The 18491-nt window shown below is 40.7% G+C and overlaps 1 protein-coding gene across 1 annotated transcript in view; it reads right to left on the reverse strand.

Annotated features, from left to right (window-relative positions):
* Positions 1–4402: 4402 nt before the first annotated feature.
* Positions 4403–18491, reverse strand: part of cacna2d1a (calcium channel, voltage-dependent, alpha 2/delta subunit 1a) — an 87640-nt gene continuing 73551 nt past the window's right edge. The window contains exons 32-38 of the mRNA XM_083999615.1: positions 17967–18116; positions 16799–16851; positions 16235–16290; positions 14289–14415; positions 13401–13513; positions 12594–12676; positions 4403–9085 (exon numbers count right to left, since the gene is read on the reverse strand). Coding sequence (XP_083855741.1) covers positions 8963–9085; positions 12594–12676; positions 13401–13513; positions 14289–14415; positions 16235–16290; positions 16799–16851; positions 17967–18116 — 705 coding nt within the window. The 3' untranslated portion in view covers positions 4403–8962. The remainder of the gene's footprint in view (positions 9086–12593; positions 12677–13400; positions 13514–14288; positions 14416–16234; positions 16291–16798; positions 16852–17966; positions 18117–18491) is intronic.

The following is an 18491-nucleotide window of genomic DNA, read 5'->3' on the forward strand; positions in this document are numbered from 1 at the left end:
TACCCAACTGAACCGAACCTAACCCTGACCAAGAGTGGAAACTCTGTCAGAGCTTCAGTTTCAGTTTTCCATCCTTATGTATAGTATAGTGGTATGGTTCGAACAAGACCTTGGTTGTTTGTCTCTTGGTCTCTCAGTTGTCAGGATTTGGTATAACTGTGCAACAATGGCTGTGACTTTCCGAAACTGGCAACAACAACAACACAGTCCTTTTTAATTTGAAATAAAACACCAACTCCTGTTGTTTTGTGGTGCACAGCGGAATACAACAGCATCTGCGGAGGGTCTGTCTAAACATGTTTGCCATTAATCCCATTTGTACAATCACTTTGTGTCAAAACTACAAACACATACAAAAGCCACAGTTCCCGGAGAGATCAAGCAGACCAGCTGATGAAACCAAGGTGACGGCTTTGACAGCAGCAGGGGTTGTCTCACTCAAAACATTTTCCATTATTTACTGAATTTTTCTGAGAATGATGGAAAGATCTGAAAGTAATTTAGAGCAGCAGTGTTAGACAGTTGGTTCGGTGGCATCATGCTCAAACAGGGAAATGCACAGATTTTTTCCACTGTGGACAGATCATGCAAACAGTGGACATGAAGCCTGTGCTGTTGGTGCAGAAAAAGCACATGCTAAAGGGATTTCCTCCCAGTAAAGCAAGTGCTTACGGGATCACGGAATCCCATGTTCAGAGAGTCTTACCGACTTCAGATCACTTCCCCTGAAGAAAGGATCCCCAAACTCTACAACTGAAGTGATGCCAATGCTTTAAGGCTATTGTGGGAGCAGAGTGAGGGTTCAGCTTTAAGAGAAGTTGTCCTTCCTGGTCAGTTGCTCAGTTTTTATCAGTAGATACAGTCAGGGATCAGAGTTAGATCCGCATCTGCATCTGCATCTGCGTCTATGTTCATTTTTTGCCCTCATAAAGGCCCATCGAATGGAACTAGAAAATAAAACTGACAGGCAACAGATTATGATGGAACTGTTATGATTGTAACCGTCAAAATGTTGGACAACGAGAACATCTAATGAAATGTCAGCTAATGGACGACAGGTCTTTGGGGGTCTGCCTTCAAGCGTGTCCCAGTTGTTTTGAGCATGCTGAACCTTTTAGAAACCACAGTCCAGAAACAGCTGCTTATCTTGGAGTAAAATAATAATCGGAGACTCTAACACTAAATCAAATTCACAATGATAAAAGAAAAACTGATTTGGTATCGGCAGCCCAACTCTTAAGGATAAATAGGGATAGATGTAATAGAAACAACAGGCTACCTGGATCTGCTTGCTGTCTGTATGCCTGGTGAAAGAGCGCCAAACTTTCTCTGTAATCTCCTTCATCGTAATCTAATATCTACAAAAACATAAGAACGTAAGGAGTTGCATGCAGTTGACTGCTGACCCTCGGGGTACAGGCTTTCTGAATAAGAGCGGCACTGTGAAAAACGAAATTCTGTGGGGAAGAACAAGATATGCTAAACATATCAATCTCAACTTTCCTGTAATGAGATCCCCTTGTGCCTAAAGTATCACAAGATATTTACTACAGCAGTTGTGATTGGGTTTTGATCCTGTGCCAAACAAATGCCTTTATGAGGTGTTTGAATTTGAAATGAGGGGGTAAGGACTTCATTTGGGATCAGGGTGGTTACAGATGTCCCGCCCGAGCACAGAGTCAAAGTGACAAACTTGAGATGCACAGGACAAGAGATGTTGAGACAAACCCAAATCTCAACAATGCCTTGGTGGTCTTATCCCCACTCTTTGTTGTAAATTCAGGGATGAAATCTTGATGGGTTTTTTTTCAGGCATAACCCACGAAACAGTTTTTCGGTCTTCCTTTCCAAGAAACATGTGCCCACTGGCTCCGTCTGTGGCCTGCATCTGTGTAAAAACAACTTTCCCAGTGTTGGTCAGCTGAGTTTTTCTTTCTGCGGGCATTAAACAGGTTTCGTGTGGGGACAATGCGCTCTTCAGTAATCCAAAACCGGTCACACTGCGGGATCGCTTCCACAGAATTGGAGGGGAGGGGTGGAGGGGGGACTGCAGAAACCATATCTTCTTCATCTAGCGCAGTGAAGAATGTGAGAGTAAGCATTAGCCGAGAAGAGGGAAAGTGAGGGTTTCGAGGGCAGAGCATGCATATAAATGAAGCGGAAGACTCTTGTATGTGACCGTTCGCAGTCAAGCATGTGGGATCCCGTTCTATAAAAGCACTTAAAGGTTCATTCTGGTGCACAAACGACATGTGACACCGGCTCCACACTCTTTGGAAAGCCCATTTTGGAAAAACAAACCTGCCTGGTGTAATGAGACGACTGTTAATACTTACAAATGTAATTACTTACATAATAAACTTTTCGTATTTACCCTAGAGGCCGTTTACTTATGGGACTTCAGGCCCAGATATCAATCAGTGACAGAGGGACACAAGCCCGGAGACTTAGGATAACAATCAAAAACACAACAAGAATGACCTCTTCGTGTAAACCGACTGGGTCATCTTGTTGCCAGACGCAAAATCCAGAGGCCCTGGCAGGAAATCCACCGTGTGCTGTTGACATCGCAACTCATCCGTGACGGACAAGGAATAACACTTTTGGAGAGGAAGAGCTCGGGAGAGAAACAGTGGAATCCAAAAAAGACAGGGTGCTGTCACCGGAAAACACAGCCTGTTTTTTCTTTTTTTCAAAGCATAATAATAAATCTTTCATGCAATACTCACTCAAGCTAAGAGAATGCATTAAAAACAGAGATTACGCATGGTGAAAAATATGCTGTGGTTCCAAAACATAACAGACAGGGCTTATAACTCAAAATCCAAGGGGGCTGAAGAAATGTACTATGTAATTTCTTTGCATTGCGATGTTGATAAATCATGTTTTGAACTGGTATACAGTTTCTTCACTGATGCAGAGTCCATCGAATCATATACTCACCTACTATGGCAGTTTCACAAATTCTTGGTGGATGTTGTTGTAATGAATTTCTGTCACAGGGTCTGTAAAATATGTAATTTCATATTATTGGTCTCTGTATAGTCATTCACCAGCTGCTCTACCAACAATAAAGGCCATTTTTTTATTAAAAAATAAATATTAAAGACATTGTAATTGGTCTCATTTAAAATGTCCCCATGCACCTAAAGGATTTCAGTTTTTCTTCTTGGGCTAGCACCGGGGTTGGTTTTAACGTCCATAATAAAGAGTAAAATGAGCCTGTAGTTTGTCTTTGGGGGGCAGTGAGGAATAGTGGCTCTAAGAATCTGGATTTGACCACAGCTGGTTTCAGGTTCAAGTGTAAAGCAGACTACGCTAACGAGAAAGTCACTTACCATTTGATCAACATGCAACAGGGAAAAAAACAGAAATTACAGAAAATTTATGAGCAGAGGCACATTGCAGGTCGTTGTTAATGGACGTGTCCTTGAACCAAATTCAATGTTGTGGAGAGATGTGGCTGGACCCCGCGCCTCCGTCGTTTCTTTTCCTGGACATTGTTGATTTTGGCTGGATGTCAGTTTCTGATGTTGGCTAGACACTGGGAGAGTAGACTCAGGGTGCTTCCTTCTCATTCTCACACACATTTGGATGGGAAATGTGTGTTGGCAATTTGACAGAAGTCAGTAACAGAAATCCGATCCACTGCTGGAAGAAAAAAAAAAAGATATTTTGCAAGAAAAGGAGATCAGCCAGAACTCTTAATGCAAAGCAACAGATAATAATCATAAACTTTTATTCTGAATATACCTTATTTGCACATACACGTTTGTCCTCCCCATGGATTATAAACATTGCTCTTTTTTTCTTTTTGTTGAGAACAACATCAGTTTTGTACAAATTTTTTACATGACTGATTCTGGAGAATCAAGTTCCACTAAAGTGTAACATCTTAAAGCACAATCGAGGGAGACTGAGAGGACGGCCCACCAAGACGCTCCCAAAGCTGCTGAGGGACAACCTGGTGGACGCCTCTATCAAGCGCCTGCCTTCAAACCGAAGGCAGGGAAAAGAGCGACCAGTCGTCTTCTAAAGAGGGGCAGCAAAGGTAACAGACACGAAAAAACACACATGAAGCAATCGTCAAGACTCCAGAAATAAAAAAGCCAACCCACACGATCCAGAGAGAGAGAGAGAAGAGCACCAACAGAATCAAAAACACTTCATATCACATTGAGAGAGAGTATATTATTTCCTGAGGTGACAGCATCTGATTTTAGCACTTAAAGAGTCGAATGGAACATGTGGACGACTACAAAGCTCATGTTCATTCTCCAGTGTTTTCTCTGTGTTGCTAGAAGGGTTCAGTTAGAGCATTATAGGTGGTGTGTAATGACCATGTCAGAGCTTCAGCTAGTTTTAGTTTCTGGATTCATAATTCCCTCCTTTTTTTTTAACATTTGACATTTGGGTGTAAATTTTTCAGGCAGTAAATTTGCTTGAGTTGTGTGATGAGACACATTGAGCATTAGATCTGCATTAATCAACTATTTGTGTGTTAAACAGAGCTGAGAGTTTTTGATTCCACGTATTTAGAAATTTCTAGTAAAAACACAAAGCTAGCAGAGGATTTTTAACATTTAAAGACGTTTAGAAGCCCCATTTAAAGGTGTTAATTGTCCATCTAAATCTTGCAGGCCAGAAAAACTAAGTAGAGTTTGATTAAAGTTTGATGACTCCAGCCAACTTCAGGGCTGTTACCGATTTGCAAGGTAATTGTTTCTAAATGTTTGATTTGATTAGATTTCATTGCAACACATTGCATTAGAAAAAAAAAAAGATTTAATTCCTCAGCACACCGAGTTGCTAGCTAGGGCTGATTCAGATAGTTACTGTGATATAAATGCCTATCAACATCTGCAACATGATCTTCCTTGCTTCTTCGTTTTACCAGACATGTGAAAATATGAAGAATAAAATAACAGTGACATCTTTAAATGCAGATTGATTTGATTTTCCTGCACTATTTTTTTTTCTGCAATATGATAAATATCAGTTACGACAAAATTGTTCCAGATTTCGGGTTCACTGTGATGTATAACAATCAAATAATGCACAAGAGTCAGCTATTTGATTACCATACTGGAGTCAAATGAATGGGAACTAATGGCTGCTCCATGCGAGGAACAAGATTAAAGGCTACACTAGCAGCTCTTAGCTTTGACCCAGTTGCTAAATTACCATGTAATGTGCTGATGATAGCAGGTAAACATAAAAATAAAACTTGCTAAATCACTGAGATGGTCCTAAATTTTCACTCTGAGTCACACATGGCTTGAACCAATCAGACAGAGAATAGTGCAATCAAACCTCTCACACTGGCCAATCAGACGCCCCTGTCCCTGGTCGATTCAGACCAGAGCGGAGCCAAATGCTGTCTCCCCAAGAGAAAGGCAGTAATAGCTGTTCATACCGTATCATATCATGAATAAATACCTGACACCCAGGATATTAATGCTTCCCAAACATTACACACTAAAGCAGGAGCACAGTGAATATGATATTTTTTCTTTCTTTTTCTTTTTTAAACAAACTGTCAGCCACTACCATGCAGCACAGGAAAACAATTTTTGAGACTTGCATCTTGCCTTAGTAACGTTGCATAAATTTTATAGTAGGATAATAGGTTTCTCCACAAGAGAATACGAGGGTCCTATATGGCACTTGATCTTTTGGAGTGTTAGTAAATGTAAAAGTAGCATACATACCATTGTTAGCTTCACCACATTGTTTTAGTTGGAAGGTTATAGTTAAAGATGAAGGAAAAGAAAGAGTAAAAAGTGCACATCAGACATGGAAAGTTACTGACGAGGATGATGGTGGTAGTGGTGGTGGAGCTTTGCCACAAAATAAGACTGGGCTAGGATTCCTTGATCCAACATGGAGAAATGCATACAATAAAAAAGTGTCATTGTTCAGATTGATGCAACAGCAATTACCGGGCTAAAAGAACTACGAAGAGGGTCAGAGACAAATGTCAGTAATTATATGGTTTTCACTTTCCCACAGAATAAGTAGTTTCCTGCAAACATGTGTCAGTGTTTATTTGAATAGACACTTATAAAAGATGCACTCTCTGGTTTGTTTTAGTGGTATTCTGAATTAAGTGTCCCCCCCAAATTGCTACTTCTGATGATGCTCTGAATGCCAAACAGATGAACAGCGCATCCTTAAGCCGAGGCATCACACAGAACCTACAGTGGCAAGAAGATGTGTGTATGAACCCTCTGGAATTACCTACCGGTAGATTTCTGTGGTGATAATCTAAATGTGCAGACAACAAACATGTTCTTTCTTTATTTTTGTTGTACCAAGCAAATTAAATGGGCTTGGTGCTGGTGGAAAAAGAAAGTGAACCCTTGGATTTAATGACCGGTTCAACCTGCTTTGGCAACAATAACTTGAAACCAGCTCTTCAAGTAGCTGCACAATGTTCAGGGCTGGATTTTTTGGACCGTTCACCCAACAGAGCTGCTTCAGCTCAGACATATTCTTAGGGTGTTTGGTGAGAGTGGCTGTCTTTAGCTCATCCATCATTCATTCGTTATGGTTAATGATATCAAGCTGTCCTGAGTCAAGTTGCTTTTTGGAAACTTCAGGTACAGTGACATTTCTTTGGAAGGCTTGATTTGTGTACGGCAGACTCCTGAACAGCGATATTAACCAGATCTGTTGAGTCCTCTAAGCCTTTAGCTGCTATTCTGAGTTTTTTTTCTCCTGCGCGTTACTGATCATTCTGTCATCGTGTCTTCTGAGTCATCTTAGCCAAACGCCAACTTTTAGGGAGAGTAGCTACAGAAATAAATCATTTCCATTTATCCAGAGTTTGAATGTGGACTCATGAATGTCTAAACTCTCTGGGGTGACTTTGTAACTTTCAGTTCTTGTTAATGCCATTAGCTGAGGGTTCACATTCTTTTTCAAACCTACACAACAATGTACAAAGATATTTTCAATATGGACATGACCAAAAGAATGATTTGTGTATTTTTTAGCTCAAAATTTGAATTGTGTTTGTTGATAATTGAGGATGTGATGATATTTCAGGACAAAGGTTCACTACAGTAACTCTTTCTTGCCACTGTACATATGAATCATTAAAACATGAGTGTCAAACCTTTACTTGAACTGACCCCTACATCATGATCTGTCTGATCACTCCTTGGTAGCTTTGCCAAACAACAACAGCTGGTTTAAGTCTGTACGACATTTTTATATCAAGGAGCTGTTTTCTTCAATCTATTGTTTTTTGTCAAATTGCAGTAACTGATCCTCAATTTTGTGTGATGACATGAAATAACCACTGCCCTCTTGCAAACAAGATGACTCAACAAGACTTTCTTTCTCCGGTTAGGTACAGCTTCTTCTATATAATGTACTTGAAAAAGCAACAAAAATGAAACAAGATGAATTTATATTGGGGAAAATGAAACTAGAGCAAGACAGAAGCATACGCATGATCTGACTTCTGTGATACCCACTTGTTGATCTCATGCCACAGAATAATAAACAGCAAGAGGGACTCTCATAACGAAGGCAAAAAGAAGCTGTTCTTCAACCAGAAAATCAACCTGCAAAGAAAAATAACAGCTGCACTTAGAGCTGCAGTGCAGATAGTAGTCATTTAATTTAAAAAGTGACAGCAGTGAATACAAACGCACTTCTCCGTCTTTTGTTGAACAAAATGTGAAGTACAAACTCTCATGTCGCCCTCACTCATTTTCTTTAGTAGTGGCAATAAAACAAACAGTAGCATGCTGTCCCGATTCTTTCTTCAGATAACCAATAAATAGAAAATAAATAAAAACTACACTTCTCTCCGTTCAGTAGCCACAGTCTACAAAGCTAAAGGGTTCATCTGAGTCACACAGTCCACATGGCACTAGAGATTTTGTCCACTGAGCACACACAGCGCACCAGCCAGGCTCATCCTGAATGGTTTATGGGTGCTATGGCAACAAAGATTGCACTGGAGTGATACACCGAGGCGGGAAATCCAGATACATTTACCACTCCCGACGGGTAGGTGGTACAGCTACAAAGTTAAAATCCATACACTCAGAAGTGGCCGCGCTGTGGCAGCTGATGGGTTGGTTTCTGTGCATAAACATAACATAGACATAGAGACATAGAAATTTTCCACACTGCAAATACGGCATCTATATGAAAGAACACCGGGCGAGAAAGTGAAGGCAATGTCCTTAAGAGACACTGTGAAAATGTTCTGGATGATGCAATCTAAAAATCAGACTGGGACGACATTATATTACCAGAAACCCAAGTGAGGCAAATGAGGGGCAAAAAGCTTGTGATGTAACAATTTGGCATCTCTTCCTGCAATCGTGGCCAAATTCTCAACCACAAAACAATAAATACCAAATACCTAGCCACTGCAAATCGATTCAAAATAAACTGTATGCTTGCAAAGGGCAGCACTGTTTCTGGCAGTGGTGAATAAAACTGCTTGACATGTTCAATAAACAGCAAGTCCCTCCCATCGTGATTTCAATCCCTCTGGTGCTATAAGGCAGTCCGAGCTCCCTCCTCAGTGACATCAGGCCAGAGAAAGTTCGGAAGTCGCCAATTACAATTCTTCTCTGGAGTCGTCTAATCTCAGCCGGCGGGAACCGTTGAAGGGATGAAGGATAACCGTAGGTCGAGGTCTTTGTCATTGTTCAAACAGAACACGTTTCTTTTGTCACTTGTACCTTTGCACCAGGTGAAATCACTTTGAGAAACCCCTGAAAATGAAGGTATCAAAAAAAAGAAACTGGCAGGATGTGTTATGTTTTTTGTTTTGTTTTTTTTTTTAACTTTTTTTTTCTTTTTTCGTTGCTTATTTGTTATAAGCGCTTCTCATCAGGCCGGTCATCATTTCTGTGGCAGCGTTGCATGCTGGTTGCCATATTGGAGTTACGGAGGGAAGGCGATAGAGGGTGTGATCAGGGTGTTCGGGGGGTCATGATGGGGTGGCGTGGTTTCTGGAGCCGGTCAAAACCCAGAGCAGCGTCAGCTGAAGGCCGATCATCAGCCAGAGCGAGGGGCTCAGGCCGGATGCCCCGCCACAGTCAGGGTCCTCCTCCTGGTGCCGCACAGGGAGGAGAAGAAGTTGAGTTAATATTTGTTTAAAAAACCAACACAATTAACATTTTTTCCAGCTGGTCATTACAGTACCAAACTCCTGCTCACAAACAGCTATTGTCCAAATATAGCTGAATCCACTTAAAAAGGGAGGTAACGTCCTGCTACACTGGAGTTAAAACATCTACATTTCCTGATATAGTGTTACATTTGTAAAACATATTCATATTTAAATCATCTTTTATGATTCTAGATTTAAAACAAACCAACAAATCAGCTAAAGACATTAAAAAGTCAACTAGTGACAGTATTTTTAACCAATATATGACGCCAGTTTGTTTAATTAGCTAGCTAGCTACTGTAGAGGCTACGTAATGTCATTTCTGCTGGTGACCATTGCTTTTTTCTTCCTCTGTACACTGTAAACTGCGTGACAAACGTAGCTATTTAGCAAAACTAGCAAAGCCGGGAGAGGCTCGGCAAATGGTCAAGTGAAGCTCCACAGGGATGAAGAGGTTAGAAAATAGAATACGGCTTCAAAATGTTTTTTTTGTACTTGACTGGAAAACTTTCAGCCGTTATGTGTGACAAAAACGGATATGATACTCTCTGAGTGCTTAGCATCTGGAGAGGTAGTGAGGGAGGAATGTCTTTCCTCGATATATTTTTGGCCGAGACAGAAACAGTTGACAATCATTAAGAGACGTACAAGCGTCTGGATGCAAATGAGTAGTGAGCGGTCTGTTTTAGCTAGCGCCTGGCTACATTAGTAATCAGATGTCAGTTGAGATTGAAGCTAGAATTTATTGCCTGGGACGGATAATGATAGATGGGGAAAGGTACAAAGAGCATAGTTTGAAGTTCAAAGTCAGGTGGGATGGAGAAAATGTTGGCGAGAGTCAGAAAGAGACAGGGAGGTAAGTTGGGGGAGGTGAAGACAGATGGGTAGAACGTAAGAGAAAGTGACAGGTAAAGATGATAGCTGAGGGAAAACAATAGAAAAGGCATGAAATACTGGAAGAGAGCAAAGATGTAAAATATAAGAGAAGATAAGGTGTGGAAAACAAACTGAGAAGAGAAACATCAGGGGAAAGAGAGCAAGGGTCACAAGCCAATGACTGTTAGATTGAATGTAAGATGATGATAAAATGTTAATGAGAGAGAGAAAGAGCTAGCGTTATGGGACTGACCCGAGACAGCACATGAACAGTGGCAGCAGTAACATGAGCAGAGAGGAAACCAATGGGGAGCCTGCGCTCCTTCGGCACATGGCCTCATCCTAACCATCAACAGCCAATCACAGAGCAGGAAACAGAGAAAAGAGAGAAAGAGAGAGTCATGCAGCAAAAGGTCCACATAGTTAGCAAGAAGTTAGAAGCAGAAAAAATTAGTTTAAGTGGACAAATAGTACAAGACGGATGCATTCACTTCTGTGACACAAGTGTGAGAGGGAGAGTTAGTGTGTGGGTGGGTGGATGTTTGTGCGTACGTGAGTGTGAGTGAGCAGCACAGTGCAAGCGTTAAGAGTTAATACAAAAGACCCAAATAGTCCGACATTGGAAAAAGACTATAGAGTGAAAACAAACAGAGCAGTCAGGCACAGAGGTTTCACACGCAGAGATCCTGTGCTCCTCCTAAAAAATGTTTGTTTAGCTTAGCTACTCATAAGTCGAGCAACAGCCGACTCTCTGTCTTTGCGTGGGAAATCCGCGCACGTAAAGCTTTTGAGGGATTGCAAAAAAACAAAAAAACAAAATGACATGCTCCATGTAAAGATATTAGTGATGGAAAGGTGCTATGGGTAGGGTTTCTTCACTGATATATTGTTTCCATATCAGGAGAGCAGCTTAGGGATTTTGGGCTCTGGCCAGAGAGGTTTAAAAAAAAAAAATCCTTCTGGTCTGTGTTTTTTATTGGTCCCTAATATGCTGCTGTTGCTACCTCTTATTTTCCAGGTGATGTGTCAAAACAGATCAGGATGTACACTCTTAGAAAGAAGGGTTTCAAAGGGGTTCTTCTAGAAGGGCTGAGTTTCTACCCAGAAGAGCAGTAATAAGTAAGAGTAATTATATGGTTTTCGCTTTCCCACAGAATAAGTAGTTTCCTGCAAACATGTGTCAGTGTTTATTTGAATATACTGTACACTTATAAAAGATGCACTCTCTGGTTTGTTTTAGTGGTATTCCGAATTAAGTGTGGAACTCCCTGAGTGAGTTCTAGGTGGAACCCATAGAAGTCGTAAAGGTTCTGGATGGAACCCCCAGTAAGGGTTCTGTCTGAAACCAATACACCATAGAAAGGTTTTTTGTAGGACCTCTCATTGGGGGTTCTGGGTGTAATTGTTTATGTTGGGTTCTAGGTGAAACCTTTATAAAAGGTTCTACCAGGAGCCAAAAAGGGTTCTTCTATGAGGACAAGCTGAAGAACCTTATATGGTTCTACCTAGCACTTCTATTTCTAAGAGTGTATCATCATGAGAAAAAAAAACAAATGAAAAAAATGCCCTCAATAGCAGACACTCAAGATAATATGCACCTACAAGTATATGACAATAAATTATCACATTTACCTTGACAACCTTTCATGTAACTGTAATATTTTTGGCTGATAAACTGCAGTCTGATCAGTCACAGATGGATTTTTTTGTGGCTGTGCTTTTGGTTACATGTTGTAGATATTCTCAGCTAATGGATCAAATGATAATGGGGAATGTCAAAGGTTTTGGCCAATGGGAAAAAGTCGATTTTTTATTCTGGTGTTGTCTACTAATATACCGTTTCTATTTCTTATTGTATGTAATCACTTATTTCTGTCATCTTTTGGCATTGGTGTTCCATGAGTCCTATTTGTATGTCTTTATGTGCTGTATACAGTATATCCCACTGCTGTACACCCTGAAAGCATTGATTTAAGTTATGTAACAGTATCAAACAGCTAAATAGCCTTCAGTAGTTATTAAAAACAAAACAGAGCTTAAAGGAAAAAAGTTTCCCCTGATTCATGACTCCAAATAAATGATGTTTGTAACCAATGTCTGGATGTATTAATATCCAACTCTTTTATAACACTGACCACATAAACTGTTTAAGGTTTGATTATATTGGATTCAGACAATGTGATACGGTTAATTTAGGGTCATACTGTATAGTTACATTATATTGCTGCTCCGATAAAATGTCAGGTTTGGATTTCCAGATGATAATAATAGTCTTAGTTGGTGCTGTGAGTCGTGAACTAATTGAGAACCTGTCCTGTAACCAAGCCTTAAATTTCCTTGACATCGTCTGATTTTAGCAGTCAAACCTAAACAGTGGCCTCGGGGGGGGAAAGCAGTTTAATTTGAAAGGCTTTTCTCAATTTCAGGCTGGATTTTCTGCAAACTTATTTCACTCTTATGAAAGCAATAAAGCAGCAACCGTCTCACATGAAACTCTACACAGAGCACCAGCAGCCACACATTTGCACAGTTCAAATTGTCCTAGACTAGAAGCAGTCAGACAGCTACTTACCTGTCCAGTGTTGTCGAAGCAGGCTGACGGGCCTTTCCTGTACCGAGGATTCAGAGCCAGTTCACAGGGGTCAGGACCATCAGCTGGATGAGTGACGTCAGGAACATAACATAGTTTACTGTATTCATACGAACGAATATACTTGAGCTTGATTACCACACGGAAGATTATTATATTAAACATTTTGATTGCTCAGGACAGGATGTTATTACATTAAGCTTCAAAATGAGGTAGATCCAGAAGGACTACGGAACCAAGTTGCCTCTTTATAGAAGCTGAATACATTGCTCAATACCTCAATGACGTGGAAGTCATTTTCAAGCATTGTGTTTTCCAAGGAGTTGAAACTATAATTGACCACAGCCCTGTGTACTTGAGAGACTGTCATAGGCTTGTTTATAAGCTGTTCGGCTGTTACCCTGTACAACCATCTGCTAGACAGACACGGAGAAGCACCCTGAGTAGACATGTCTAAACTCTCGCTCATTATTGTTGCTGTGGGATTTGTGAGGCAAATGAGAGAAATGGCGAGTGGTGAGAACCGCAAACGATGGGAAACAAGGCTTTTTTTTTTTACAGAAGCTTTGGAGAAGGATCGTTCTGTTGTTTACGGAAAGTTTTTCTTTCAACACTCAGTGGTAAAAATATCAGCTAATAGCAACATGTCATAATCAGCGTCTGTTCATGTTTATCTCGTCAAAACATAAACGTTTCAAACATCTGCTGACCGAATCAAAGATGTATATTTTCTGCCAGATGAAAGCTGTGTTTGGTAAAAAAAAAAGAAAAGAAAAAAAAAAAGGATACACGGCTCCTCATCCTGTTTCATCGGGGTGGTGTCACAGTACAAGCAGGTGTGTCTTGCATCAGCAATGATAAAGACCAGGTTTGTCTTGGGCAGCTTTTCAGCGTGGTACATCCTGGAGAGGAGCAGACACACGAGAGACACAAGAGCAGTTGTTGACACATGGGCCTGAGTCCAGGAAAGACGGAGATAAAGTTTCAATGAAACATGCTCACAGGAGATACAGGAAGCTGAATATTTAACCAGAAAGCAATGGAAGCAGGAGACTAGTCTAGTCTGTTACTTTAATATCGTTTTCACAGAGGAGCTCCGAAAGTAGACAGTAATTACTCCTCATACATGACTAAGCAACACTCCACAAACCCTTTAATCTTGAACACAACCCCCCAAGTCTGCAAACACAATGAAAAAAAACACCGTGGGTCACTAAATCAAGTTCCTTAACTGCTTCTATTCCTAAGGGGACAAAAACCTGCTGTGCCACCCCACTGTCGTCCAAGACCTTTACTGAAACCCACATGTCGCTGGTGCACAAATGATTTTCTCTGCTTTTTTATGGCGGTCGTTAAAAAGAAACGTGTGTGCGGCTAATGTGCAGGAACGCCGCACGGCATGCGGGCAGGCACTCCATTAGCCGGCACGAGGGGGCCTTAAAACGGCGTACGCACACACGCGCGCAAAGTGCACAGTCGGTCAAGACGGTGGTCCGTGCGAGTGACTTGACTTCACCTTCATGGCATGTGAATTTTTACGGCCCTGCATCTCTCTTTCTCTCGAGCGCCACCTCTTAGGGACTTCATTTGTATCTCATGGATGCAAATGTATCACTGCGGGTCAGGAAGGTGTTTGGACTTTAGCTGTACTCTGGGAGCTGGTTTTGAAACTTTTACCTGGAGCAGTTTTCACAGTCGACTGAGCCTCTGAAAGACACGTTGTTGTTCAGAAAGAAATACTGAGTCTGCTTGGTGATGCAGACCTCTTTAGTCAAGGCATCGGACATCCCATCATCCATTTCAGCTGTAGAAGAACACACGATTAGATCAAAACATGTTTAATGTAGAAATGCATTTTTTGCTGCTGAAATGTAAAATGTAGTAAAAACATTAAAAAAAAAATATTGAACACGAAAACTTTCCATTTGGTAGAAATGATAGAAATATAAGCAAGCGACTGCCTCATTACTTTTCTACCAGTCAAAGAGCATTTGGCAGACACACTTATTTGCACACATGCATACATGACACCCATACACACTCAAACACTGATGCAGCAGCTTTAGATTAGATTAGATTAGAGAACTTTATTGATCCCCAAGGGGAAACTGCTTTGCCACGCAATAAAAAACACAAACATCCACTTAACAAACAATACAAACATTTCCATACCATTGCACAAAACTTATCAACATGATTGGATACTTCATACAACAGAGTAGGCTGCTCAAAGCAAGTGATTTAAATTGATATTAATATAGGCAAGGATAAATAAATAAATATAAGAAAAATATACACCTCCAGAAGATTAAAAAACAACAACAACAGCAACAACAATAGACAGCCGCTATTTGTGGTTAAAATATCTGACTGCTGCAGGAACAAAGGAGCGTCTAAGTCGTTCAGTAGAACACCGAGGCATCACTAAACGCTCACTGAAGGAGCTTTTAAGATCCTTAAATATATTGTGGAGTGGGTGGTTATCATAGAAGAGGACTGTTTTCAACTTGGTCCTTGTTCTCTTCTCCACTATTACCTCAAGCTTATCTGGGTTAAAACCAATCACTGAGCCAGCCCTCTTGATTTTTAGGGGCTATGTGGGGTTTCATTTTGCCACTTTGATACACAGCAATCGAGCCACCGACCCTCTGGTGGACAAACTCCTCCTTTTAGCTCATTTTTGGTCTCCTCCAACTTGTGAGGGAAATACCTAACTTTCCCTGCTAAATGCTCCACAAACTCGTCTGATTATTGAGACTTTTTTTTAGCAGCTGCCCACTGCTCCTCGATAAGCTCGGTGAGAGTGACCTAAAACTGTGGAATTCTGGGTGATAAAACCAAAACAATGAGCTGAAAGATACTTCAACAGAAGCTTTAAGCCTCCGAGGACTCGTCATTAACACTGATGTCATTTCGGCCATTAATGAAATAAGAGCAGCAACTGAGCAGTTGAGCTTTTAAAGTCTTTGTCCATCAGCCTCGTGGATCTGTAGTGGTACAAAATAACTTGAAAAAGAAAAGAAGAAAGATGCATCCGTGCCAACATCAGCTGACTGTCTGACTCCTACTGTACATCCAGATGCAAAAGAGCATATTGGATTTCAATTTTTGCAGCAGACTTTTCAGACTCCATGGTGCTTAAGCCTGGCTCTTACTGAGTTGTTCCTCCACTCACGCAGTGAACAGTCGGTTCGCTCCAATTTTCTCACTAATTCTCTGTGGTGTCTCTGCTGATTTGGTTTTTGAGTATTCTGAGCTACAAAACATTTCTTAAGAATAATCTTAAATCAATTATGAAGACACATGTTGACCTTTTGTTTTGTTTCAGATCTGTTGGAAATCTGAATTTTACGAGAGCACATTTGCACATCATGAAAACATCGCTCACAAACAAAATGTTTTCAATTCACACCCATCTTCCTCAGAAAAAGAGATTAACTGTTTTTATTGTGACACTACATGTTCCTTGTTAGTGTTGATAGAGATTTCCCGGATAAATAAACTGCTCCACGACAGTGTGTTTTTTTCCTTTGTCTAAGAAAACACTTAATGACATTCAAGTTATACAATGAAGCCACTGTTTGGAGTAGCAAAGCACTTCTCTTTTATCTGGGTTCTCTCACCTGCGTCCAGGAAGTTGGGGAAAGTGATGCTGACCAGTATCTGTTGCAGTATTGACCTAATAACAAAAAAAAAAAAAACCCAAGGATGACAAAGTGGATAACATCTTAGAGAAAATCATCAGTGTAGTTGCTAACACGATTCAAAACCTCAAAACATGCTGAACCTCATAAAGGATTTCATCAAAACGTCTTGTACGCTATGACTTAACTCTAAATACGACCACATTGTGTGTGACCAGATACAAAATTTTTATTGGACTTATTGTAAAACAAGCTGTTAATGACATCAAGTCATAAAGACAGAGTATAAATCAAGTGAAGATTTTGTGGAATGTCGACTGTCTTGGGAATAATTCAACTATTAAACAGATGCTATACAGTACATCCATCCTGGAGGAGCGAATCCCTGCCTGCTTTCCATTAGGATCTGAAGTTAAGGAATCACATTTCTGGTTTTATATTGTTATTTTGTTATTCATCACTGGGAGTAAAAAACGGGATGACACTAATACCAACCATATTGGAAAAGGTTAAAAGAAAAATCATTTTTTCTTTCGAACTCACCAGGCTGCAGCCGTCGCCCACCATCCTAAACTCAAAATGTCTGCTATTGTGGGCTGAGAGGAGAAAAACAAGAATGAAAATGGATCAGAAGAAAACAAAATTATGACTATAATGAATTGTGTAACAAATGGTTTTTGAGCTGGCTGATTCCAAACCTGAACATCCTGCTTGTGTTTACAGTGGCTGCAGACAGTTCACTTTTGCCAGGCACACAGACCAAAAGGTCCGGCCAGAGATTTTATTTTCTTCCCTCTCGGAGGAAATTAGTGCACAATCCCCCTCGACAGACGCAAGTATAAATATGTAAACAAAGGGCTAGTGAGAAAACAAAGTAGCACACGGTTTAAATAAAAGGCCCAACATGCTGTTTTGATTAAACTTAGCATGCGAGGGCCTTATTTTGGTCAATCAGAGCTGTATCCTTTCCCTTCAGTTGACGGTGTGTTGAGTCATCAGGCAGTCTTAACTAACCGTGTTAGAGGCATCACCAGTTGTTGACGGTGGCTTTGATCAGAAGGTGCGTCCTGCTTTCATCTCACCTTGGCGTTTTGTCCGTGTTTAAAGTCATAGATAGAAAATTATGTGGAAATTTGTCTGGTTTTTTGCCCAAACTAAACCCCTTCCTCTTTTCTTTTGTTTCAATTTATTACCTCGACCTCGCTCGCGCTACCACTAACATCAACCCCTCAGGACCTGAGACCAATCCATCCGTTCTGGGGGATTGTCTGCCCAAAATCTGCATCATTTCACTTCAACTTGTGTGTTTCGTAAGTGATGAAAAACAGTGCCGCTTTCTACATCGCTTGGTGTGTTAGCCAAGCACGCCAGACCACCTAATCCTGTTACTGTTACTGCAACTCCCGCTCTAACACTTTCACCATACCCTCTGCTTCCCTTCTCATCTGCTCCACACAGATTTATGGCTCCCTGGTGAGTGATGGTTTGTGTGTAAGCATGGGCGTGTGAGGGAGCACTTATTAGTAAAAAAAAAAAAAAAAGGCTCATGTGTACTTCTGCATCTGTCTGTATGTTCATGAATGGGTAAATGTATGGATATCAAAATGTGTGAACATGTATGTGAAGGGGATGTGGTGCTTAAGTGTGTGCGGTAGGTTGTGTGTGTGTGTGTGTGTGTGTGTGTGTAAAATCTCTGGCTTATGTAACTCACCACATAGACGGATCGCAAGCCTGCATCCGTCTTGCCGCCCTTCTTGGGGTCACAGAGCGACTGGTAGTCGTAGGTCTGCTTCAAGGTGAACAGGGAGTCGTTCAGGCTTCTCATGAGGGCGGGGTCGATCAGTCCAAAGAAACGTCCAATCTAATAGAAGGAAGGAAAATGTAGAAGGAAGTAGAAAATGTTAAAGGGATAGACAGTCACTGGGACAAAATTGGGAGCATATTTCTAAAATGACCAAAAGCTCTGAAACCTTTACTTTCCTTCTGCAAAAATAGTTTCATATCCATGAACCTTTAACACAAGATTAAAATTTCATAAGGTGACCCACGATGGAAGTGGAAAATAATATATCTCTGAATAATATATGTGTGCAGTCAAATAGAAACTCTACAATGCAAAACCACACCAGACTTCGTTAAAAAACACCGTCTTTTTAACACACAATAATGTAAACCAACCCTTCGTCCATTATTACGCCTCAGTACCAGCATATGACCTCACAGATTCATAGAGGAA

The sequence above is a fragment of the Trachurus trachurus genome (genome assembly GCF_905171665.1).
Source record: "Trachurus trachurus genome assembly, chromosome: 23".
Taxonomy (NCBI): domain Eukaryota; kingdom Metazoa; phylum Chordata; class Actinopteri; order Carangiformes; family Carangidae; genus Trachurus; species Trachurus trachurus.